Source organism: Megascapheus bottae, chromosome 16 (assembly GCF_031878675.1).
Source record: "Megascapheus bottae isolate mThoBot1 chromosome 16, mThoBot2.hap1, whole genome shotgun sequence".
In the NCBI taxonomy this organism is placed as follows: domain Eukaryota; kingdom Metazoa; phylum Chordata; class Mammalia; order Rodentia; family Geomyidae; genus Megascapheus; species Megascapheus bottae.
The window spans coordinates 1632979-1658793 of record NC_143524.1 but is presented as its reverse complement, the minus strand read 5'-3'; the positions used below and the strand labels follow the sequence as shown (position 1 = coordinate 1658793).

Sequence of the window (25815 nt, the reverse complement as noted above, 5' to 3'; positions counted from 1 at the left end):
CAAGTTCAAACTGCAGTACACATGCACATGTGCACACACGTGTATGCACACACGTGTATGCACACACACACACACACACACACCCCTAATGCAATATAAACACTTGGTAAGTGGTTGCTATTCTGCTGTGCGACCAGAAAGTGCTCTGTGCGTGGCCGCCACATGTGCAGACACAGTGTTTTCTGGAATATTTTGGGGACACGTTTGATTGAGCAGCAGGCATAGAACCTGTGGATGCTCTTTGCCCAAGTCCATACCCCACCAGTCAGAGAGGCCGAGCAGCCCGGGGGGAGTCCAGGACAGAGGGGGTTTTCCCCTGGGAAGAGACGGGCCACAGCCTGGTATTGGTAACAGCACGGCGATCTCAGGTCCATGTACAGTGGCCCCGTGCCATTCGACTTAGAGATAACTACTAGAGCTGGGCACCCAGTGGCTTACTCAGGATTTGAGCTCTGGGGATCATGGTTCAAAGCTAGCCCAGGCAGGAAAGTCCATGAGATCTAATCCCCAGTTCATCACCAAAAAGCCAGAAGTGAGGCTGTGGTTCAAGTGGTAGAGTGGACTCATCAGAGAGAAGCAGTGGGGTCCCTTCCACCCCAGCTACTCCTGCCAATGTAAGAGCTGAGCTACAACCCTGCACACACGTGCTGGAACATTGAGTCTCCAGACCTGCACAGACCCCCGCTGCCCGTTCACAGCCTGCCCCCTCCTCAGTCATGGGGCTCCTGGGTCCCCCACCCCAGGCCCTGGGTAGAAGATGTGGCAAGCTCCAGCTGAGAGCCTAGAGGACGAACTCGGCCTCTCCCCAAGTCCACTGACCACAAAGTGGCACCATGGGGGAACCCAGCCCCCCATGTCCATCAGGGCCCACCAAGGCCCGCCCCACCACCTTCACTTCCGCTCCACGAGCCCCGGCCAGCTGCTGTCCAAGTGCAGAACTTGAGTACCGGTAAAGGGAGTCTGGGTGAAAAGACCAGATACATGCCACTGTCTCCAAGGTTGCCATCCTCCTTAGCAAAGATCCCAGGAGGGGGAATATAAACTAAACAAAAATCAAAACAAGAGACATAAAACAAAAACGCTCATTCTCTCCTGCTCGTGCTCCCAGAAAAGGCCACGGGCCTGTGTGTCTGGGGGAGCGGAGAGAGAGCACCAGGAGATGTCTGGGGTACACAGAAGTCCTGCCCGGCACACCCCACGCCAGTGCCCGGGGACTCACCAGAGCTGTCGCAGCTGTCCTCTGGAGGGTCACACGTGATGTGGGGGACGGTGAGCGTCTTCTCCCCCAGGCTCACCCCGCTATCCTTGTCCAGCTTGAACTTTTTTTTCTTGACCTAATGGCCACAGAGTGACTTGGTCACTCCGGCGTATCCGCTGGCCCGGGATACACCCAAGCCTGGCACCCCCCCCCCCGCCACTGCTCCTCAACTCCCACAGGCAGGACTTTGGGGTGCCAGGACTTTGGGGTGTCGTGGGAGGCTCACAGCCCTGGTCCAGCAGCACACGGGGACCTGAACTGACACGCAGAGGAAGAGACAAGCGGACAGGGAGGAAGGCCAGGCAGCAGGGCTCGACCCAGTCGGCTGACTGCTGGGAGAAAGGTGTAGGCCTGGGCCAGGAGGTGGGACAGCCCGAGGGTTCCTGCTCCCCCAGCCCACGCTGGGTCCTCTCCAGCCTTCCGCCCAGAGGCTGCTCTTCTCAAGGAGAGCCCTTGGGGCCACCCACCGTCCTGGTCTTGAGTGGCCAGTCCAGTCTGGCCCCGGGTCTGGGCACAACAGGACCTGGGGCCCTGGCATGGGATGTGTACCTCCAAGCCCAGAGTGATGATGACTGCCTGACCAAGCCCCACTGAGTAGATGCGTGGTGGAAAGCTCTGCACGCCACGGATCCCAGGGCCTCCCGTGCTGGCTGGCAGCCCTACCCTCAGCAGAGGGGCTGGTTACCATGGCGGACTTCTTGGGCCTGGGGCTTGGGGAGAGCAGGGCATGGCTCCGGGAGGACTTCCGGACATAGATTTTCCAGGTGGAGGAGTCGGGGTTCTCGGCTGCATAGCATCGCCACGCAGTCTGTAGGGGCAGAAGGAGAGGCGGTCAGCCTCCAGCGGGGCTCCTGAGAGGGGCCCCTCCCAGCCCCGGGCCCTGCCCCCAGCACCAGGCTTCACCTGTGCCAGGCAGCTCTTTGCCTTACTCACAGCCCGGCACTCACGGCTCACATGCCCGCAAGGCCTTCGCCCAGGAGCTTTCATCTTTCTCGGGCCTGCGTGCAGGCCACACGTGAGCTTATCCTGGACACGGGGCTACAGAGGCTATGAGCTCAACCCAACAACCAGGTCCACTGAGCAAGGAAGAGGGGTGGGTTGGCCTGTGTGGGCTCAGAGGAGCTGGGCACAGGGGAACAGGGCCCCGAGGCTTGAGGAGCCGAGATAGGGGTTCAGGAGGCAAAGGGGGCCTCCTGGAGTGACGTCCTAGGGCTGTGGAGAGTGGGTGCCCTCGCATGGAGCCTCAGCCTGTGTGCCAGGGGGGGCCTTCAGAGTGGCTGCCCTAGCACTGACCTGGAGGAGGAGAAGGCACAGGGGGACGCAGGGAGCCCCGGGTGAACAGGGGCAGGACACAAGGACAAGTCGTGGTGGCCTTGTCTCCCAAGAAAAAGGGAGATCTGCACCTGGCATCATTTCTGAGGGATGTCTGCTGTGACAGACGCCAGCAGGGCACTCCAGAAACTGCCACCATGCCCATGCCCCTGCCATGCCCTCTGTGCCCTGTGGTACAGCCTGTGGTGTGCCCCACACAGCCCGAGCGCACTGCCTGAGCCCATGGCCACCTCGCCCCATCTCCTTCCCCATGGCGGGGCTGCGGGGCGGCCTCGGGCCCCGGGCCCCACGAGAATGAAGAACGCTCCCTGAGCCGGCGCTCGACCCCTGCCCCACGGTTCGTGCTCTTCCTGAAAGGCTAGGCCAGCAATGCAGCCATGCAGCCAGACCTGCAGGTCCTGGCTTAATGGCTGCTTGCATTTCCTTCCTGCCCAGGAGTGAGGTCCAGGCCCAGGAGGCCAGCTCTGAAGGGGCTTCAGAGAAATGAGATGGACGGGGGCTGCCCAGAACCTTGGCCATCACCACGAGAATGCTGGCCAAGAGAGGTGCTCACCCCTTACCTGGGCTCCACCTTGGAAAAGGTGACCACAGCCTGCCTGGGGCTGTCCAGGCCCGAGACTCACTGGGGAAATCCAGCCCAGGGGTCCAGAGAGGACCAACGCTGCCATACTAAGCAGGGGGCCTTGTCTATGGCTGGACATGGCTGTCCCAGCCTGGCGCTCGTGCCCTGGACCTCTAATAAAGCCCATAGCATTGAAGTCATTTCTGGATGGTCCCTGTGCTATGTGTTTGCCTCCATTGAAAGGACAGTTCCGTCCTCTGGCACTTTCCAGAAGGCGAGGTGACACCAGCAGAGCCCAGGGTCTCCACAGGGGCGGCCACACCGAAAACATCCCTCCCTGCTGCTCTCGGGCTGTGCTTCCCTGTCTTCTGGCTTCGCTCCCCGGGAGACACGTGCTGAGGGGCCGTCGAGGGCTCTCAGCAGGATCACCCCGGAAGGGAGGCTGGGCCAGGTCCCCTGGGAGAGTGGCCTCCAGGGCCCCTGCTGTCCTCCCCTGAGACTCGGTTCTGGTGCAGAAGCCGGTCGGGAGGTGAGGGCCCACGGACAGACTCCATCACGTGGTGGGATGGCCACGCCCATGCCCGTCTCTGGCCCATAGGGCAGCAAGGGCTACCAGGCAGAAGACCCTGTATTTCCTGCCCAGACTGTGGCCTGAAGAGCAGCTGCTTCTCCAGGCAGGATGCTGTGCTGCGGGAGGGGCCCCAGATGCTGTGAAGGGGGCCCACAGCGGGGAGGAGAGAGGGCCTTGAGCCCGTGGCTCCACGGAGTGGGGAGGAAGGGAGGGCCAGCTTGCTTGTACCTGAATGAGCGAGGCCGCAGCTGGGATCTGCCGGTTGAAATGCTTCTGCCTCTGCTTCTGCTGGACCTTCAGGGCAAAGCCAGAGCCCAGGATGCCCTGGGAAGGAAGAGCCCAAGATGCCAGGTGAGGGACGCAGGGCAGGGAACAAACGCACGGAGCTGCTTGGTCCAGAGCAGCTCTGGAAGCAGAACCAGCTGAGCCAGCTCCCGGGAATGCCCCTGCCTCCCTCCTGGGGCCTGACAGCCCCCGACCCCGCTCTGCAGCGAGCCGCCCAGGAGGAGCTGCAGCCAGGCTATCCTCAGCAAGCTGCCAGTCACTGCAGGCCGGGCAGCTGTGTGGGGCTGGAGGCCAAGGCCGCCAGCGGACATACCAACCATGAGCACACATGCAACTCATGGGCGGCCATGCATGGCTCGTGACGTGTGTGTGTGTGTTCAGCACGCAATACCACATGGAAATGCACACGGGACACACGTATGCACACGCACTTACACGACACATCCTACACTCACCACATGATGAATACCAGAAGGTACACATGCCAGCCATGCACATGTAACACACACGTGTACACTGATGACGCACAGAACACAAGCATGCTGGGCAGACGCCATGCACAGAACATACATTCACACACGAATAACACGCATGCAATGCACATGAAACACGCGTCCCAATGGTGGTACACTAGTTACCTGTTAACCCGTGAAACACGCACGTGCCCTCAGAGCAGTGCACGTGTGTACCTGTGCTGTACACACACACGCATGCCACACACATGCCCAGAGCTGTGCACGCCTGTGATTTCCTGGAGGTGTAGGAAACACAGCTCTCCTCCCAGCTGTGGCCCAGGGCAACCTGCCCCCAGAGCGGGGGGCTCTGCCCCTGCCATAAAGGGAGCTGAGCCAGGGCTCCCTGCTGCCCTTCACCCACGGTTCTGGGCCAAGCCAGGCTAAGACACCTGCTGCTCACTGAGGGATGGGCTCCCGGTGGTGGGGGAGGGGGCTGGCTGGCACCTTCGGGAAGGGACATGCTGTCCTGGTTCTGACAGGGAAATGCCAGTGGAGGGGGGCAGGACCCTATGGGCACGGATAAGTACCTACCGCCGGGAGGGCGAAGAAGGAGATGGCGAAGACAGAGAAGCAGGAGGCGATGGTCTTCCCGACCCAGGTCTGGGGCACCTTGTCCCCATAGCCGATGGTGGTGACGGTGACCTGAGGGGAGGAGACTCAGGCTGTCAGTAGGCTGTGGGGTTGGGGCCGGGGGCGTCACTGCCCAGCCCTAACTGACCACCCTGCTGAGCAGAGGTGTGCCCAATTTCCACCACCGGGATGGCCACGGCCCTCCCCTGCCACTGCCCAGCTTGGCAAGGTGCCAGGAAGAGAGTGGCAGGTGGACTGAGGCTCTCGGACTGCAAGCCACAGCTTTCCTAGCCCCAGGGCTCCATGAGAGCCAGATGGGGCACGCAGGCCCCGCTGCCCACTGCTGCCCGGGAGGCCGCCTCCACAGAGTGGCAGCGGATGGTGCTGGGCTTGCTCAGAGCACAGGAGAGGCTCTCCTCCTCCGCGGGGCAGTTCCCCTACTAGGGGAGCCCCTGCCCCATCTGAGGTCTTCTCCTGGGGGGACTCAGAGCCCGCCCTCGGCCATGGCTGCCTGTGGCTCTCAGAAGCCAGACTAGATCCTGCTTGGGGGTGGGGGGGAAGAGGGCAGAAAAGTAGCTTCCCCTGGACTTGAACTCGCACCCAGGCAGCAGGATGGAGACACAGTGCCCAGGCCCTCGGGCAGTGGTGGGATTCTGCACTCCGTGGCCTTTGCACCTTGTTCTGAGCACCCTGTCCCCGCATCCCAGCTCTTACCCCTGTGGAAGCCAAGGGACAACCAACACCCACCCATCCTGGCCCCGGAGCCAGCGTGGATGGCCCGTCACTCGTGACATACTTAACATACTCCAACTGAGGACGTGTGTATATTTATCTGAATCGGGGAAGGGAAGGGGAACAAAAAGAGGACACAGGGGGGAACCAATGCCACAGCGATACCCAGACACCCACGAGGCAAGAAGCTGGAAATGAACTTTACGAGAGTGGGAGGAAAACAAGGAGGGGTAACAACGTTAGATAAGGAATGTCCTCATTACCTGCATATGTAACTGTATCCCCTCTGCACATCACCTGATAATATTAAAAAAAAAAAGCTGGGCACCGTGGCTCACACCTGTCATCCTAGCTACTCAGGAGGCTGAGATCTGAGGATGAAGGTTCAAAGCCAGCCTGGGCACAAAAGGACCTGAGACTCTTATCTCCAGTTAACCTTTAGGAAAGGGGAAGTGGGGCTTGGTTCCAGAGGTAGAGCGGTAGCCTTGAGCTGAGGAGCTCAGGGACAGTGCCCAGGCCGAGTTCACGACCCACAAAACAGAATAAAACAAAACAGCTGCCCCAGCCCAGAAGACCCTAGCCTTGGACAGGGAGGAGAGACAGGTGGAGAGGGAAGAGGAGGAGGAGAGGGAAAAGAGAGGGAGGGGGAGGAGGGGGAGGGAGGGGGAGGGGTGAGAGGGAGGTGAGGGAGGAGAGGGAAAAGGAGGGTGGAGAGGAAGACAGGAAGAGGGAGAAGAGGAAGAAGGAGAGAGAGAGAGGAAGAGAAGAAGGGGAGGGGGAAGAGGGGAAAGAGGAGGAAAGGAAGGGGGAGGGAAGAGGAGAAGGGAAGGAGGGGAAAGAGGGAAGGAGGGGAAAGAGGGAAGGAGGGAGGCCCAGTGGCCATGCTCATGGACAGACTGGACACACGCATGCCTCACACTGCTTGGAGCAGGGGCAGCAGGAGGGCTCTTGGCCCCGGGCAGCAGAAAGAGCCTTGTGGCATCCACCAAGTGGCATGACCTGGACACCACTGCCTTCGCAAGGGACTGGGTGAATCTGTGTCCGTGGCCAGTGACTGCACAGCAGGCCACTGTCACCACCCCAAGGCCCTGCATGGAGCTGTGCCTGACATTACCCCAGACATCCACAAAAGCCGCCGTCCTCACCAACTCCACGGCCACACCCAGACATCCACACAAGCCACCATCCTCACCAACCCCACGTCCACCCCAGACACCCACACACGCCACCATCCCTCATCAACTCCACGTCTACACCCAGACACCCACATAAGCCGCCTTCCTCACCAACCCCACGTCCACCCCCAGACACCCACACACGCCACCATCCCTCACCAACCCCACATCCACCCCAGACACCCACACACGCCACCATCCCTCACCAACTCCACGTCCACACCCAGACACCCACACAAGCCACTGTCCTCACCAACCCCACATCCACCCCAGACACCCACACACGCCACCATCCCTCACCAACTCCACGGCCACACCCAGACACCCACATAAGCCGCCTTCCTCACCAACCCCACGTCCACCCCCAGACACCCACACAAGCCACCGTCCTCACCAACCCCACATCCACCCCAGACACCCACACAAGCCACCGTCCTCACCAACCCCATGTTCACCCCAGACACCCACACACACCGCCGTCCTCACCAACCCCACGTCCACCCCAGACACCCACACACGCCACCATCCCTCACCAACTCCACGGCCACACGCAGACACCCACATAAGCCGTCTTCCTCACCAACTTCACGTCCACCCCCAGACACCCACACAAGCCACCGTCCTCACCAACCCCACGTCCACCCCAGACACCCACACAAGCCACCATCTCTCACCAACCCCACGTCCACCCCCAGACATCCACACAAGCCGCCGTCCTCACCAACCCCACGTCCACCCCCAGAGACCCAGACAAGCCACCGTCCTCACCAACGCCCGTGTCCACTGCACCTTCACACATGTGCAGCACCCCCAGGTAAAGAGGAAGTGGTCTGCTGGGTCTTGGTAGCGGACCACCCAGCTGTCTGCAGTGTGCACACATGCACAGACACGGATGTGCACGAGCATGCGGGAGTCACCACGGTACACGGTCACACACGGGGCCCTGGGGCCAGACTCCTTGTAGATCCAATGCACACACACATGCACAGAAAAGCATGTACCTGAAACACGCTGAGACGTCTCCCAGCCGAAGCCAGGCCCCACCCAGGGCTAAGCAAAGCTGCAGAAGGCTGTGGCTGAGGAGGCATCTGCACTGCTGTCCCAGGGCCCTGACCCCACAGGAGAGCCACGGCGGCCTTTTCAGGGGGCGCACATCCAGCCCAGAGGGATGGGGGGAGTCCACATGTCCAGAGGGATGGGGGGAGTCCATGCATCCAGCCCGGAGGGATGGGGGGGCGTCCACGCACCTAGCCCAGAGGGACTCGGCGGGATGGGGAGGGCAGGCGTCCATAAACACTTCTACTTCACGAACCCAGTGAAGCCCCGGTGAGTCAGAGAAGGCACACAGAAGGCAGCCCAGAAAGCAGCTCACCACGCCTGGGCAGAGAGGACTGCGGACAGCAGGCTGGTCTGGACAGCCGCGCGGGCCCCAGCACATCTGGCTCACCCCATTTTGTGATCATTGCCCACTCGGTCCTCAAAGTCTGGCTGGGGTCTCAGGTAGCCCTCCCGCGCCCCCTGCCCCTCGGAGGCCCTGCCCGCCCCACACGCCTTGGCTGGCTAACGCAGCGGTGGTGCCCGGTCCTTCCCGTGTGGAGGACACAGGATGGGCGCGTTCCACACAGGTCAGAGAAGACTGGCGGGCCATGCGTCCACGGGGCTCAGGGAAGAGGCCCCGTGCTCGCTGGGGGCGTGGATGGTGGCTGTCCACGTCTGACATGCTGCCAGTGGGGTACGCTTGGGCTCTCCCTGCGGGGCTGGTCCCTGTGGGGCCCTCTGAGCCTGGAGGGCGCTGGGCACTGCTGCGGAGACGCCGCCCAGGCTCAGCCACCCTCCCGAGCCAGACTCCACGGCGACTGCCAGACGGGCGCATTTCCCCTCAGCCCCACGCTTTTGTTCCCAGCCTGTCGTCATCCTATTGTTACTTTTTTACGTGTGGGAACGCTTTGAAATGTCTGACTTTTATGAACAGATAAAAACTCACCTAGGCAGAGTCAGGGTGAAAAGGGCCTCCGAGAGCAGTGTTCTGCATGGCTTGAGAAGCGCAGGGAATGGGGTGCTAACCCCGGGGGCCTCGAAACCCCACACACTATGCACTAATAACAACTAACGACTGAGATTCAAAGCCAGCCTGAAAAGGAAAGTCCACGAGACTTTATCTCCAATAAACTAGGAAAAAGCCAGAAGTGGAGCTGTGACTCAAGTGGTAGAGCACCAGCTTTGAACCAAGAAGCTAAGGGTGAGCGCCCAGACCCTGAGCTCAAGCTCTAATAATGACACCCATTAAAAAACCTCAATTACTGCAGAGGGAAAAACACAAGCTGAAGGAGACAGCTGGGTAGAGTAAAGCAGGGGCAAGTGACAGGGGTGACAGCCACGCTCACAGGGCCACTGTAGAGCGGGGCCTCATTCCTAGGGCTCAGCTGCCACCCCCACCGGTGGGAGGAAGGTCAGAGGGCACTGGCTTTGGCCTCTCGTCCTCCTCCACCCCCAGGCCACCGCAGACCCCCCTAGTCCATCCCCAAGACTTGTTTGTTTTTCCTAAAGCAGCGGATGGGAGCCGCTCAGGAACCGGTGGTTTTATAGTCCTGGGCCTGGAACTTGTCCCCAGCAGCCAGCTAAGATACACGCAGCTTTGCAAGGTCCTCCTGAGCCAGAGCCAATGACAGAGGGCAACTCCCGCTCAGATGCACTGATGTGACCCTGGGGTGACAGCCCCCCCCCCCGTGCTGGTTCTGCGGTCTGGTCTCTGCACTCACTCCCACGGTGTGGGGGGAGCGGAGGGAGAGAGAGGGGAGCAGGGAAATTCACAGCCCCCACTTCTGCTCTGAGAAACCAGGTCTGCCATTACTTGACTCTTCCTTTTCTGTCATAGGAAAATATTCTTTATTTAACTAAGACGTGTTAAGGTGACAGCGACAACACTGCCAAATTGATCTTTTTAAAATTCCCCTAAAGTTTAAGAATGGCTGGCAAACAAGCCTCTCCTGGCTCTTTCACTGGGAGCTTCCCATCTGGTTTTCGGCCTTTTTTCTTCATCCAGGTGCGAGGTCTTTGGAGCTACCTTCACCAGCCTGCATCTTTGGAGCAAATGCCTCAAGGGCCAAGGATGGGAGAAGGCGCCGTATCCACACTGCAGACGCCGGGCCGGGGGTCTGCGTGCAGCACTTGAGCACGTGGACTTTGGAGGAGTCACGGCTCATCACCCCAGAGCCTTCTGACTGTTACCCTTCCTCTTTCTTTTTTTGCCAGTCCTGGAGCTTGAACTCAGGGCCTGAGCACTATCTATGGGCTTTCTCAAGGCTAGAGCCCTACCACATGAGCCACACAGCACCACTTCCGACTTTCTCTGTATGTGGTACTTGAACCCGGGTCTTTGTGCATGCGAGGCAAGCACTCTACCACTAGGCCAAACTCCCAGCCCACAGCCTTCCTTTTTGTCACAGCGCCTTCAAGGCTGGCCTCTGAGGGGAGACTAAGGGCTGGCTGGGGGCCCACCCCTGCCCTTCTGGTGCCCCGGTTTCCTGGGCATATGTTGTGGGGGGGCCCACATCATGCTCATCTCACAGATGGGCCTAGAGAGGTCAGTTCACCTGCCCGGAGCCAGAGTGGACATGCACAGTGCCGCGCTGCTGGCCAGGCACGGGCCCCACGCTGCCACCCCCCTTCCCCAGTTTCACTGTGCTTCGCTTTTCTAAGTTGATGAGTCACTGGAAAACTCTTCCCCACACTTCTGAGGCCCTCTTCTCACTGGCATGACTCGAACCCTTGTCCCCAAGAAGAAATCAATTGTGAATGTCCCCTGGCCTGAGGGGTTCGTGGAAGACATCCCTCGAGTGGTGGCTAGTGGGCAATGAGTACAGGAAGATGGGCGTGCCTTGTTGACTCCTATTTATCCTACAAAACCCCTCTGGAAAGTTCCTTGTGAGGGAAGAGCTCTCTGGCACGGGTCCTGCAGGGCTGGGGTCTCCCAGACTCTTGGTAGGAGGAACCCAGACTGATGGCAGCTGAGCACGGCCCGACCTGGCCCACAGGCCTTCTCTTCTCCTTGCCAAAGGAAGCCCTGGTCCCCACCCCTGCCCCGGACAGTCCACCCCACGTCCCTGTGCCAGCCTTGCTCTGCCAGGATGCCACCGAGCCTAGGAGGCAGAACTTTCTGGAGCTTCTAGGTGAGGCATGCAGGGCCGTCAGGCTGGGTTTTAAGAGGGGCTGGAGTGCAGGGGTGGGGCTCCAGCCTGCTCACTCGGGATCTAAATTTAGCCGCTCTGCTCTGGGGTAAACAGAGCCCAGCAGCGGCTGTTTTCAGAGACCCCCGGGCGCTAAACAGAGGAGCCCGTGTTTGCAAAACCTGCTTTTCCCGCCACTCACACTGAACACAAACAGATGCATTTTTGTTCCAAGGGCAAAGAGAAAAAAAGTCTGAACGCCTCCCAGCCACACTCGGGCGCCACACTTGGGGGCCCAGCGGCCCCTGTCCCGGTGGACGTCCCCACCGCAGGGAGGGATGAGGGGCACACAGGCCCCACTCCTGCGAGACGGCGGGGGGTGGGGGGGAGCAGGGCCGGCCAGGCAAGGGCCTCCCTGGGCAGTATGCCCGGGCCCCGCTGGGTCCTGTCCCCCCGCTGGGTCCCCCCAGAGGCCATGTCCAGCTTTCCAGGTGGGGTGGGATCCTAACTGGAACTGGGATCTTCACCGTGGTGGACGTGAGCGTCCTTGAGGATGGCCCAGGAGGACGGAGCCGCAGGGCAGCACGGCCACCTGGGCCACCGAGCTGGACATGACAAACACCCCCGAGCCTCCCCTCTCCCCTCCGCCTCAGGCTCCCGGCCTCCAGAGCTGACGTCGACATCTGCGGTGGGGGCCCCCGGCCCGCGGAATGCCATGTGGCAGCCCTCGGGACACAAAGGCGCTGCTGTCCTTCCAGCCATGGGAGGGCCACCGGTCCACCAGTCCACTAGCGCCTGCTACTGAACCACGTGGCTCACTGCCTCCCTACACAGCTGCCCGGGGCCCCACGGGAGGGATGAGGGCGAGGGAGAGAGGCAGCCATGGTGGAGCTATAGGAAGGTGCCGTGTGCCAGCTCAGAGCAGCACCAGGGCTGGGGCGGGGGGCTTGAGTCCACACTCTGCCTGGGGCAGGCCTCGGGGAGCGCGCACCCCCACTTGCTGGGTGCCGGTGGCAGGCAGCGGGACGTGAAGCCGCTCTCCTGTCCCTCCCTTGCCCCATCCTCCTCTGCCTCTCCGGGGCAGGCTGGCTGGGCAGTCCCCGCGCGGGTCCCCCGGTAGAGCAGGGCTGCAGAGCCCTGGGTGCCCGAGAAGTGCCAGGAACACAGCCCATAACTCCAACCCAGCCCCTCCCACCCAGAGCTGCAGGATTGCTGCCACCCCTCCACCAAGGGGCGCTGACACCCCTCCTCCCCCGGCCCCCCTGGACCCTGAGCCCAGGAGCCCAGACTGCAGGGCCTGATGGGAACAATAGCCAGGCCGGGCACACACCAGCCCAGACCTACGGCGGCTGACGGTGCGGGACGGGGCACTGGTGCCAAGCTGGGCACAAAGGGGCCGTGTTCCTGGCCGGCGGGCGGATGTTTGCACAGGTGTGGGAGTGGGAGCGCCGCGAGGCTGCGGCTCGGGGGCCAGAGGGCCTGGGGAGGGGGTGAGCAGGGCTGGGCAGGAGCTCAAATGGGCAGCAAAGGCGGCAGGGAGGTGCCGCACCTGGGCACTGCTGATGAGCCATGCTGCAGGCGCTCGTCCACCCGAGCCCTGCCCGGCCACGGTCCACGCCCGATCCCAGCTGGGCATCTCCCCACGGGGCAGAGGACAGTCTGAACACGGGCCCAGACCGCCTCCACTGACCCCGGCCTCCTCCACAGAGACCCGGGCCTCCCCTACTGACCCCGACCTCCCCCACTGACCCTGGCCACCTCCACAGAGACCCCGGCCTCCTCCACAGAGACCCCGGCCTCCACAGAGACCCTGGCCTCCATAGAGACCCGGGCCTCCCCCACTGACCCCGGCCTCCCCCACTGACCCCGACCTCCCCCACTGACCCCGGCCACCTCCACTGACCCCGGCCTCCCCCACTGACCCCGGCCTCCTCCACAGAGACTCTGGCCTCCATAGAGACCTGGGCCTCCCCCACTGACCCTGACCTCCCCCACTGACCCTGGCCTCCTCCACTGACCCCGGCCTCCTCCACTGACCCTAGCCTCCTTCACTGACCCCAGCCTCCTCCACAGAGACCCCGGCCTCCCCCACTGACCCTGACCTTCCCCACTGACCCCGGCCTCCTCCACTGACCCCGGCCTCCTCCACAGAGACCCCGGCCTCCCCCACTGACCCCAGCCTCCTCCACAGAGACCCCGGCCTCCCCCACTGACCCCGGCCACCTCCACAAACCCCAGCCTCCTCCACAGACCACGACCTCCCCCACAGACCAGAACCTCCACCTAAACCATGACCTCCACACAGACCACGACCTCCACACGGACCCTGACGTCCAGGGCCTCCAAAGCCTGTATGTTCACACAGACTTTTTTCCACCCTCCATCCATTGCTAGCCCTGCCTATGTCCCCTGGCAGTTTGGAGCCAGGGTCTTAGTGGCTCGTCCTCTCCCTCGCCCGCTCGGTCCCGCTGTCGCCTCAGGGCTGCAGCTTCCACGTGGTGCTCATCAACCGGCCCTGCTTTCCCACGGCCTGTGGACACGTCGGAAGCTTCCAGAACGTACACCGATGGCCCGGGTCAGGACCTCCTCTGCAGCCAGTCACCAGGGGAAGCCCCGTGAAGCCGGGTGGCCTCTCCTGGTCCCTGAGCCAGCGACCTGGCAAGCCTTCTCTAGTTGAAGCGTAGGGCTGCGTGTCGGGGGCCCGGGCGGCCACCGCTGCCACCTCCGCTCGCTATGCTGCCCCCCAAGGCCTCAGCCCCCATGCGCTCACTGCGCCGTGTCCCCAGCCAGTCTACCTTCTTCTCCCCGGCCAGGACAGTCCAGGAAGGCCCAGGTGACCCCAGCTGTTTTGTTGCCTCCCAGGCCTTGGAAGCTGCTGGGCAGCCCAGTCATTGGACAGCACGGAGCTGAGGCCCAGACCCACTGCTCCCTGCGCTGCTGCCTGCGCCATGCCAGCCCTGGGCTGCCAGCTGCTCTGCGTCAGTGGCACACGGGTGGATCCCGGGGACCCCTTGGCCAGCTCTCTGTGCCAGAGTCCACATAGCCAGAGCCCAAAGTCCCAGGGGTGACAAGCCCCTCGGCCACGGGCTCATGAGAACACCTCCCTCCCCCATGCAGAGGGCAGGGGCGGCCTCCTGTGCCCCCGCCCCGGGCCCTCCTGCAGCAGCCTGTCCTAGCCACACGTGGGGGACGCACGGCACTCACAGGTGCAGCCACAGTCCACACATCCACCTCCACTGATTCACATCCAGCAGACCTCAGGCTGCCACAGCCCCGACACAGCCAGCCCTGCCTGGGGCCTCACCAGTCCTTCTTTGTGTCTGCCCAGCAATGAGAGAACCTGCTGGCTCCCAAGCCAGGGAAATCGGAGCTCTGTCACGAAGCTGTCATGGCATTTCATATTCTAGGATTTTTGAATTTTTCCCAGTCCTGGGCTTGGGCTCAGGGCCTGAGCACTGTCCTTGGACTTTCTCAAGGCTAGAGCTCTACCACTTGAGCCACAGCACCACTTCCGGCTTTTTTCTAAGTATGTGGCACTGATGAATAGAACCCAGGTCTTCATGCATGCTAGGCAGGCACTTTAACCACTAGGCCAAACTCCCGGCCCTCATGTTCTACTCTTTGGGTACAAGGACTCATGGGGCCCCAGACTCTGCCACAGGAGACTCAGCGACCTGGCTGGTCCCACAGCCAGCCACCCGCTCGCCCCAGCATCTCTCTAGCACAGACACCTGGAGAGCTCAGACCCCGCACACACATGGGGGGGGCACCCCAGCAGACTGCCTTTCCAGCGTTCCAGTGAAACAGAGTTCACACTTGAAGGTGGGGCCCCAGGGCACTCAGCCCACAGCACAGAAGCCTTCGAGCATGGACTTCACGCACAAATTTGTAGACAAAAAAAAAAATCTTTGTTTTGTTTTGTTCTGATCTGTCCTAGGGGTCGAACTCAGGGCTGGGAATGTGGCTTAGTAGTAGAGTGCTTGCCTAGCATCCATGAAACCCTGGGTTTGATTCCTCAATACTACATAGAAAGGGCCAGAAGGGGTGCTGTGGCTCAAGTGGTACAGTGCTAGCCTTGAGCAAAAAGAAGCTCAGCAACAGTGCCCAGGCCCTGAGTTCAAGCCCCAGGACTGGCAAAAAAAAAAAGTCTCATGGACTTTCCTACCCAGAGCTGGTTTTGAACCACAATCACCACAGTCAGAGAGGCCTAAAATGCCTTACATGCCAGCATCTGGCCCCCTCCAGTGCCCTGGCCACACAGCCTCCCCAGGACACCCCCGCCCCAGCACCCTCGACTTACCACCCCCCACCACAGTGCATCCGCGTAGCTACCGAACTCGATGCGGCCTGACTCGTTCACTGCGTCCTTCTCAGCCAGGTACACGAAGTAGGAGGAGAAGATGAGGCCCAGGAAGCCGATGTACAGAGTGGTGATGAGTTCCTGGGGCGGCAGAGGGGCTGCATCAGCCACGCCGCACGGGAGCCTTCCGCCATCTTACCACGTCAACCACAGCCAGGGGCCCGCCTTTCCCAGGTCATTCTGTGTCCACTCCGGCCTGTTTCTCACATGGAGACAGACTCCAACTTTGCGTGAAGCCATGGCAGCAGGGGAGGGTGGCCTCCGTGGGATAAGGGGCCCCGTGGCCCTGGGAAGGCTCTGGAGGCACTGGTCCTCACTGGTCATCCTGCACTGGCCCTCTGTGTTTTGGGGGCCCCTCAGGGCTGTGTCCCCAGCGCCTGGCCAGGCAAGCAGGCCTGGGATGCCATGTCTGGCTGTCTCTCAGGGGAGGCCCCGGAATGTGGAGCCAGCCCTGTCTACGCACACCAGGCCCCGGCTGTGGAGACCCTGGCCTGGCATCCCGTGTGTCCCAGGCAGGCTGGCACAGGCTGCTCTCATCGCAGCCACCCACCTGGCGGTGAATGAAGACCACAGAGCCCAGCAGCCTCCAGGTGCCTCCCTGCCGGTCCACGTGCAGCATCCTCAGGATCTGGAGGAAGCGAATGCCCCTAGGGAGGACACAGAGAAGCGGTGAGGGCCACCAGGTCCCAGGCACCCTCCCCTGGCCACCCTGTCATGCCAGGCCTCTGATCTGGGTGGAAGAGGTTTGTGTATGTCCCTCTGCCCCCAGGCCGGCCCTGGGGCTGCTGAGCCCTCCCGTGGCAGCGGCTCCCAGCTGGCTCTGAATCACTGGCCCCCCACAGGTCATTCCAAAGGCACCAGGACAGGGGCCACTGCCACCCCAGCACCTTCAGCCCGACATTTCCTTTGGGGGAGGAGCAGGGTCTCTGATTTACAGATAAACAGACTGGACTTAATTGGTCCGGATGCACCAGAGTGCAGAAAGGAATGAAACTTTGGGGAGAGCCTTGAACCCGGGGCAGACTGATTCATCCAGGACCCAGAGCCACATCCAGCGCCCATCTCCCTGGCTGAGCTCTGCCTGTCCCAGCGCAGGGCCCAGCAGGCACAAAGAGCACAGTGGGGCAAGGTAGATAGCGGGCCAGGCCACCCACTGCTGGGAGAAGATGGCCAGGTGGGGGGGGTGCCCCGCGGGGAGCCCCAGAGCCTGAACTCACCTGATGGCCGATGTAGCGAACACCTGCCCTTTGGAGCCCACACAGAGGACAACCATGGAAGCCACGACCACGATGAGGTCTGGGAGGGAAGAGCCCAGGTCAGCACCTCCAGATGCCCAAGGCGGCCGAGGCGCCAAGGTCAACTGTCGAGCTGTGCTGTGCAAGGTGGCACCGGAAGCTGGCACCGGAAGCTAGGAGGGGCCAAGCACACCGTGAGCAGCAGCTGGCAGAGAGGCACCCGCGCTGGCCCTGGCTCTAATGCTGGGGCCTGGGTGGCACCCTCTGCTGACCGTGGAGGGCCGCCCCGCGGCAGGCAGGCAGAAAAGAAGGTCTCTCAGAGCCTGGGGATGGTCTGAGGGGGGTGGTCTTTGGGGGTCCTTCCTGGCCTGGGACGGGGTGACTCACCGATGATGGAGATGGGCTTTCGGGCGAAGCGCAGCCGGCCCCAGATGCCCACATACTTGCTGCGGCAGCCTGCGGACCAGAGGCGGACCACGTACTCCGTCCCAAAGAACACCACCAGCACGATTTCCTGAGGAAGAGGGCGGCAAGCTCACCCCAGGCCGGGGACCCGCTCCCCACGCGGCCACTGACGGCCCTGGGGCTCTGCACAGCCGGGCCCCACAGGGTGAGGGGGGGCTCCGTGCCGTGGTGGGGCACTGTGCCAGGGGCCGAGGCCTGTGTTCTCTAGCTTTGGGGAGGCTTGGAACTCATGCCCTGCTACCACATGTGCCTCTCCACTGAGCCTGCGTGCGAGAAACCCCAGGCTGGGGAGTGGGCAGCAAGAGTCACGTCAGGGGCAGATGCGATGGGAGCTGGGAGAGCAGCTCCTGGGACTCCTTGCTCGCACAGCAAGCTCTGGCAGAGACCTTCCCACACGAGCTCTGGAGGCAGGAGCTGCCGGCAAGGGGGTCTCAGATTAGCCTTGGGTTACAATGGGTGAACAGATGGACAGAAAGGTTCATGCTTGGAAAGATAAGTAGATGGGTGAGGGGGTATACAAGTGAGTGGACTGATGGCGGTGGATAGATGGACAAAGGGTTGGAGGAATGGACTGATAGATAAGTGGGTAGATGGAAGGATAGATGGGTGGGTGGATGGATAGATGGGTAGGTGGGTGGGTGGATGGATGGGTAGGTGGGTGGGTGGATAGGTGGGTGGATGGATGGATGGACGGATGGGTGGATAAGTGGATGGCTAGGTGAATGGATGGCTAGACAGGTGGATGGATGGGTGGATAGATGAGTGACTATATATGGCTGGGTAGATGGGAAGATGGTAGGGTGAATGGATGAATGGATGATGGATAGGTGGGTGGATGGACAGATGACAAATGATGGATGGATTGATGTGCGGTTAGATGAATGGTGGGTGGAAGGAAGGAAGGAAGGAGAGAGTAAACAAATGAAGGTAAAACTTGGCTAAGTTCAAAAGGAAAGTAGAACTGTTGACTCTCTTGATGAAACCAGGGATTCCTGCAGCCAGACTCTGCCCAACTTTGATCTGGAATTCAATTGCTGACAGTCTTGAGGCAGCACCCACAGTACTGGGGAAAGGCCACGAACGCGCAGGAACGTCAAATAGCTGGAGGAGCAGTCCTCGGAGGCCTGACAGGGCCAAGAGATGGGGGCGAGTGAGGCCTCACCCCCCACCCAGCGTCTCTTCTAGAAGTGAAGCGAAAGCGTCTGTCGCTCATAAAACATCAACAGCTGGCCTGGCATGAGGAAGCTGTGGCCTGCCGAGGGGACTGGCCCGGCCACCTCTAGCTTGCGGCCAGCCACGGCTCCACCTCCAGCCATCATTACAGGGACCAGGGTGAGACGTCCCCTCTGGGCTGCTCTGCGCTGGGCAGCTGTGGCTGGTCTTGTGGTGAACCACAGCGGCAGGCAGTCCCTGGATTGCCTCACTCTGGGGAAGTCCCCCACACCGCCCCCCCATCTTGTCTAGTAGGCAGGGGTGTCAGGGGGCAGGAGAATGAGCCTCAGGGCTGACTCCCAACCCCCGGGGTGAGAAGGATGGACAGCCATGTCCCTGGCCCCGGGCTTGGCCAGGGCTCAATGCCACACGTGTACTTCACATGAACTGAGCCCACTGTGACCCAGAGACCGGCCAGCAGGGGACCCACAAGACCAGCTTGGGCTGAAGAGGCTAAGCCAACCCCCACATGTGGCGGGGCCTGCACAAAGCCACAATGCCACGAAGCCACAAAACTTTCTGCTTCTCAGGCTTGCTTCCAGGTGGCCCCATGCCTGCCTCCCTGGGGAAGCCAGGCCTGGAGGGGACTTCTGCTCAGACGGGTGACACCAGCTGGCCTTGTCCCAGAGGGTTCCCTGCCAGGGAGCCTAGCACTAGAGCGGCGGGCTCAGCCACCATGCGCTCTGAATGGTGAATGGTGCTAATTAGGATAAAATGACAGTTACACCCCTCAGCCCCTGTGAGTACAAACGTAGTGCATGATGGGAGGGGTTCTGGGGAAACCCATGTTTCACTTGCAACATGGAATTCTCAGGGCAGGAATTGTTGCCCTTTGTTAAATATGGGTACTGGCCGTCTACAGGTTCTGCGGCCCCAAGTCTGTCCTGTGCTCTGGGTACAGGGCATTGGTTAAGAATGGCTGTGCCCTGATGGAAACAACCCAGAAGAATGGATACAAATAGTGTGGTACATATATACAATGGAATTCTACTCAGCCAACAGACAAGATCAAAGAATGGCATTCGCTGGGAAGTGGATGAAATTAAAGCGAATCATGTTGACTGAGACAAGTCAACACCAAGGGAACAAAAGGTGTACGGCATCCTTAATATGTGGCTATTAGTACAAGAGGGAGGACTTCAGGTACCCAAGGTTATGGCCATGGTCTTGGAGATATAAACATAACTACATAGACATAAAATTATAGGATGGATATATACTCTATAGACATAATGTCTTATTACATATATTAATATGTATCTATGACAAACAAATCCTCAGCTTAATTTTAATTATGTTCTAAAATGTATGTGCTGGGAAGTGGTGCTGTGGCTCAAGGGGTAGGGTGGTAGCTTTGAGCTGAAGGGCTCAGGGACAGTGTCCTGGCCCAGAGTTCAAATCCCATGACCAACAAAAATAAATAAATAAAATCTAGGTGCCAGTAATTATAGAGAGAGATTCCCTTCTTGAATACTTGTTTGCTAAACATGACATTTGAAATATGATATGCAAATCAATGCTAATAAATTCTTTAAAAAAAAAAAAAGAGAAAGAGAATGGCGGTACCCATTAGGGCAGGCCCACTTTTTTCTTCTCCAACCCCTTTTCCAGGTTCCAGAGTAGTGTCTGCCCTGATTGACCCTCGAGGGAGGGAGGGAGGGAGGGAAGATCTGCACACCTGGTGCCGACCCAGACTGCTTGAGTCCCTCTTGCTTTTCACAGGGCTACAGTGCCTTCTGTGATCGGGGCAGACAGGAAATACCAACTCCCCCCAATCCCCAGGGTACATGGGGAGCTTGTGTCTTTAAGGAGGGGGGGTGCCCAGGCCAATGATGGCCTCAGGAGAGTGGACATTCCCAGGCAGCAAGGCCAGCCCAGCTCTGTGGGTTCAGGGCTTTCTTATTTTCAGATTGTTTTTCTTTTTTTGCCAGTCCTGGGGCTTGAACTCAGGACCTAAGCACTGTCCTTGGGCTTTCCTCAAAGCAAGCACTCTACCCCCTGTGAGCCTCTACCTCTGGCTTGTTTCTGTGTAGGTGGTACCGAGGAATCACACCCAGGTCTGCATGCGTGCTTGGCAGCTGCTCCGCCCCTGGGCCACACTCCAGGTCCCTCGGATATTTTTTAACAATTATTATTTGGGGACTGAGCCCGGGCTTCGTGTGTGCTTGGTGAGCTTCCAGCCACGCCAGTCCACCCTCCGGCCTTTTGCCTGTGCTGTTTTTGACCGCTCTGCCAGGATCCTCACGCAGCTGCTTCCCGAGCAGCCGGGCTCTCGTCACGGCAGGCGACCGCTGCTGAAATGCCTTCTGATGCCTGCACGTCCCCCGCCCACGACCCTAACACTTGCAGAGAGCCAACTTGAGGACTGGCCGTCCTGAACAGTAGAACACTGTTCAAGAGCAGGGAAGGTGGTAGGAATCACTGAAACACCCGCCCCCAAACTCTGGCCTGGGGACACAGCCCAAGGCGGCTGTAGGAGAGGGGGCCCCCCAAGAAAGACCTTGGCCATAACGGCCAGGCCTGGCGGGGCTGAGTTAATCAGTGTGTGTTACAACGGGGCAGGAAGGGGCTGAGGAAAACAGCCCTGTCCTAGGAGGAGACAGCTGGGCCCAGTGTTTGCTCAGAGATAAAATTATCTCCGCCAGGATCGGCTCCACACACAGGCCCAGGCGGCGGGATGACATTCCAGGCCAAGGCTGCATGAGGGGGGAGGGGGCTAGAACTGGGCAGGGACGGCTGTGGGGCGGCTCGTCCCCTCCCCTGAATCCAGGGCCGCCGCCACGTCCTCCCAGCTCTGGGGCTGCCCTGCCCAGTGGTCTCTGCAGGGCAGGGGCAGGCCAGGCTCCTCCAGACAGCCTGGCCCTGCCCGGGCTGCTTTCCTCTACTACCACCCTGTCCACTATGGGGTCTTGGCCCAGTCCACCAGAGAGCCTCGCCATTCCTCCTCCTAGCCCCTTAGGCTCCGTGTGAGGGGTGCTGGCCCCCACGGGACCCTGTAGAACCAAGCCTGCTCTCTTTCTGCTACCACCACCAGTCCAGAGGCCACCGCCCGTGCAGCCTCCCCAAGGGCCCCCAGAGTCCTACGTGCAGCGGCAAAGCCTGCGACACCAGGGCAAGGACGCGGGGCCCAGGGAGCACAGCCCAGCTTGGCCCTGCAGACACAAAACAGAGGGCTGTGAGGCACTGGACCCAGGAGCCCAGGGTCTCCACTGGGTCCAGCCAGCATAGAGGGACATGGAGACCCCTCCCCTCAGCCATGGTTCCCCCAATCGGAGCAAAGCTGCCTCCTGGCTGCGGACACTGGGACAGGGACATCTACCGCAGCCCAAGGTGTATGGACAGGCCACACGTCACCACCCAGCAGACACACGGCACCTGAGGAAGGGAGGCAGCCTGGTGACCGGCCAAGGGACAGGTGGCACAGGCCAGTGGTCGGGGGAGGAAACCCAGGGGCCTACAATACAGTCAGTTCACCCCAAGATACAAGAGACCCCCACACCTGGTCTGGCCGGGCCAGGGAGCAGGGCGAGAGGCCAGCCGCCCACAGGGAAGCTGAGGATGCTGCCCCCCCCCCGTCCCCCTGCTCCTCCTGTGCAAGTAGACCAGCAGAGTCATGGGGCTGGGGGCCGGGCTGCAGTGCAGGGGTGAGGGCAGAACAGTGCCAGGCCGGGCCACCCCTCTTCTGGGTGAGCAACGAGGCTGCAGGTCCAAACCACGGGAGAACGCATGGCCGAAACCCACCCTGCTGGCCACAGCCAGCCACGGGCGCTTCTGCCAGTCTGGACACTGTGGTCCCCGAGCCACTCTGCCCCCACAAGACACTGCCTGCACACACAACCGTCACCCCACACAGGCACACGGTGGGTGTTCAAGGCTGCGTCTCCGGCTTTCTTTGTGTGGTCTGAAGTTATGTTTAGAAACAAAGCTCTTAACGACAGATCACCTACTTTTTAGGGTATTACAGACTCCAGCTTTCCATCTCAGCTGCACGCATGTGTGTGTGTGCATGCACACACACACAGACTTCAAGTAGACATTTTCTAAAGAGTCACACGCCTGACCGTGAGGCCTGTAGAGGTGGCTGGCCAAGCCGACAATGCTAACCACCCGGAACCACAGAGCAAAGCAACCAAACCCCAGGCACTCGCCTGAGCCCAGAGCCAGGGCCCGGGCATGGCTACACGGAGCCTGTGGGCCCAGAGCTCCTGGTGCACGACACATGGACGACACCCACACAGAGCTTTTTTAAAAACAAAAAACAGCATTGGCCCGGAGAAAAGTACAATGCCACAGGAGTCAGCAACCCTGCCGTGGAGTCTGAACGCCACCGGGGGAGAGCGGGGCTGCATGGGGGACAGGGGCGGGTGTGGCCGTCCACACAACAGGACGCCATCCACCCCAGTGGTCACAACAACCCCTCTTGAGGACCCCGGCTCCTCAAAGCAGCCAGGCACAAAAGGATTTTCCAGGGAGGGCCCAGACACTGAATCCACAGACACGAAGAGGGTGAGGGTGAGGGTGAAGTGGGCCGTTTCAGCCTGGAAAGGAGAACGTTCTGGAGACGACACCCCGAACTGCACACTTCACCTGGGTTCCGTGCACTTGAAGTACAGTGAAGGCGAGAAAGGAAAGAGAGAGAGAGGGAAAGGAGGGAGACAGGGGAAAGGAGAGAAGGAAAAAGGGAAAGAGGAAGTGAAGGAAGAGAGAAAAGAGGAAGCAGATGAAGGAAGAAAAGGGAGAATGGAAAAAGGACGGCAGGAGGCGAAGGGAGAGGAAGACGGAGGATGGAAGGGCAGGGCTGGTGGGGGAGGCATCCCTCTCCCCGCGCTGAGGACGACGTCTGGAAATAGACGGGGCGGCGGTTTCACAACCTGTGTGTGTAAGACATGCCACGGAATGGCGCTGGGTTTAAGATGGAATGTGTTTCACCACAGCAGGGCCTGCCCTGTGGGGCACAGCCCCTGCTCCCTCACCCCCTCGCCTCTGCCCCTTATCCCCTCGCTTGGGGAGCCCCACGTGTGGACCTCCGGGGCCACCCGCGGCCCTGGTCTCCGTCACGCCCGTCTGCCTGGGGCCCACACTGTTGTTTCTAGCTGTCCACGGGTCCTCGGTGCCTCAGCCTCCTTCCTCCATTGGCACAAGGTTGGGTGAAGTATAACCGAGCCCACGTGGTCCACTGGGGCCACGGCTGGTTCTCTCCTTCCCTGGAGACGGGGGTGACGGCGTGGGGGATGTGGACAGCACTTGGTTTCCTTCCATCTGGTGTTCGGTGGTGTGGACGGGGATGGGGGAGGGGCTGCTGGCGTGGCCGAGGACACACCAAGGCTGCTGCCACCCGGCCACTGCAGCCCCGGGCCTGGATCCCGAGAGGTCAGCTGAGACCACAAAGCTGAGGGACACAGCCCCACGGCGAGCCGCACACTACCAAATATGGGGTGTTTGGGGGGGTGAGAGAGGCACAGATAAATCCGAATAAATAAATCCAAATCTGTCTGGCCAAGATGAAAGAGCAGCAGAGCAGGTGCTTATCTGGGTCTTCCTACGTGGAGTGTACAAAGGGGCAGAGGTCAGCCCTGCGGCCTGGCGTTTCACCATCTCCGTGGGCCCATTGCTCGTGGAGAAGGTGAAGGTCGCCGGGTGTCTCATCTGCCGTTCCCTGGCGGGCTGGCAAGTCCCCATCTCCGGGAGACTCCTGAGGCTGCGGGTATTTTGAAGTTCAGAGATGCCGGCACCACTTGATTTGGAGGCCCAAGGTTAAGCCCTGCACCGTCTTCCCCCGCGAGGGAGCCGCCCCACTGCTGTCTCGGGCCCCTCTGATGAAAGACTTTTTTTTTTCCTTCAAAATAATAAAGATGTTTATCATGGACATTCTAGTCTCTGATGTTGCTGTCCTATTATCTTTTCAAGGAAAAATGAAATTTCAAGAGGGCGGGAAGGTCGGTGACCACGGGAGGCCTCAGGACTGGGCAGGAAAGCTCCAGAGAAGACCAGCCCGTCTCTCAGGACAGGAGGTGCAGCCACACAGGCACCTGGGCCCAGGATCAGGCGGTGCCAGGGGGATGGTCCTGGCACCCTGTCCCTCTCCCGGAGAGGGTCTTCTCATGGAGAAGGGCTCTGCCCTGGCATACAGCCGCCATGGTTCTGGCTCCACACAGACCCCAGTGAGCCACCACGCGAGCCAGCCTTGGCGTTCCAGGGAGGGTCAGCTGGCTGGAGGCAAGGCGTGGGCATGTGGCTGCTCAAAGCACCCTTTGTGCCCCGGCCTGCCCGTAGCCAGCTGCTCCAGCCACCAGCCGATGCCGAGAGCCCCCAGGGCCCCTGGTGACATGTGCTGGGCACAGCTGGAGACCTCCAGCCCTGATCCCTGCCCACCCCAGACAGTGCCAGCCTCCACCCTACTGCCATGGCCTGGGCTTGGAGAGGGCACCGTGGCCACTAGCCAGGCCAAGTGAACCAGAACTGCCGACATCTGAGATGACAGCAGGCCAAGTGTCACCTCACGGCCCCCAGTCCACACCCAGCGAGGGCCAGGACCCCGTCAGAACCCGAACCCAGCCCCTCTCCTGCCAGCAGGCCTGAGAGCCCTGAGAGTCATGGCTGGGTTTATCTGTTAGACACAGGGCCCAGCTAGGCCACGGCCCGGGGCCCGGGTCCTGCCTGGGGCTCTGGCTGCCCCAGTGGCTGAGACCAGTCAGACTCCTTGGAGATGTGGTGTACAGGCCCTGCTGCTCCCCTAGAGGCACCCCTCAGGGACAGGGGCAGAGGACATCACACGCAGCATACCGGCCTGACCCAGGCTGGCCACCGAGTCCCGTGAGAGCTGTAGACAGCGCTGTGGGCAGCTGGGCTGGAAGGGGCCGGCCAGGTCCCGCGACACCAGCCCCGTGTGCCGACCCCTCTAGTGGTGCTGGTCGGGGGACAGCCCCGAGCCCCGCAGCCCCTTCCCACCAGCCTGCAGCCCAGGGCGCCATCTGAACATGAGGCGGGCCGGGCCGTGGGGAAGGACTCACTCACACATGGCATCGGCCATCGCTTGTCCTCACCCCGTGTCCTGGACAGTTCTGCAGGGCAGGCAGCTGAGTTCACTGCGGTGGCAGCCGCCTTGGGAAACGCGGAGGGCCCAGGGACACAGGGCTCGCCACGAGGGCGGCCCACGTGCTCTGGGCCAGGCGGGCCTGGGGCCCACCCAGGGCTGTTGCCATCCAGGTCTCCTTGTGCTTTGGTCTAACACCTTCCACGCTGCCTGGGGCTGAGTCTCGTGGCACTTCCACGTGGCAGGAGCTGTGCCCAAGCACCTGGCTCCAACTCTCCAACCCAGCGGGCCTTCGATGCCTAAGGTCAAAGACCAAAGACTCTCCATGGCTGCCCAGGAAGCCC

General features: G+C 60.9%; 1 protein-coding gene across 2 annotated transcripts in view; it reads right to left on the bottom strand.

Moving 5' to 3' along the window:
- The window catches only part of Kcnq1 (potassium voltage-gated channel subfamily Q member 1), a 257114-nt gene that overhangs the window by 184713 nt on the left and 46586 nt on the right, over positions 1-25815 (bottom strand). For both annotated transcript variants that reach the window (XM_090347156.1, XM_090347157.1), the window contains exons 3-10: positions 17149-17275; positions 16744-16822; positions 16077-16173; positions 15467-15607; positions 5055-5165; positions 3952-4047; positions 1944-2066; positions 1220-1334 (exon numbers count right to left, since the gene is read on the bottom strand). In XM_090347156.1, the coding sequence (XP_090203282.1) occupies positions 1220-1334; positions 1944-2066; positions 3952-4047; positions 5055-5165; positions 15467-15607; positions 16077-16173; positions 16744-16822; positions 17149-17275 (889 nt within the window). The remainder of the gene's footprint in view (positions 1-1219; positions 1335-1943; positions 2067-3951; positions 4048-5054; positions 5166-15466; positions 15608-16076; positions 16174-16743; positions 16823-17148; positions 17276-25815) is intronic.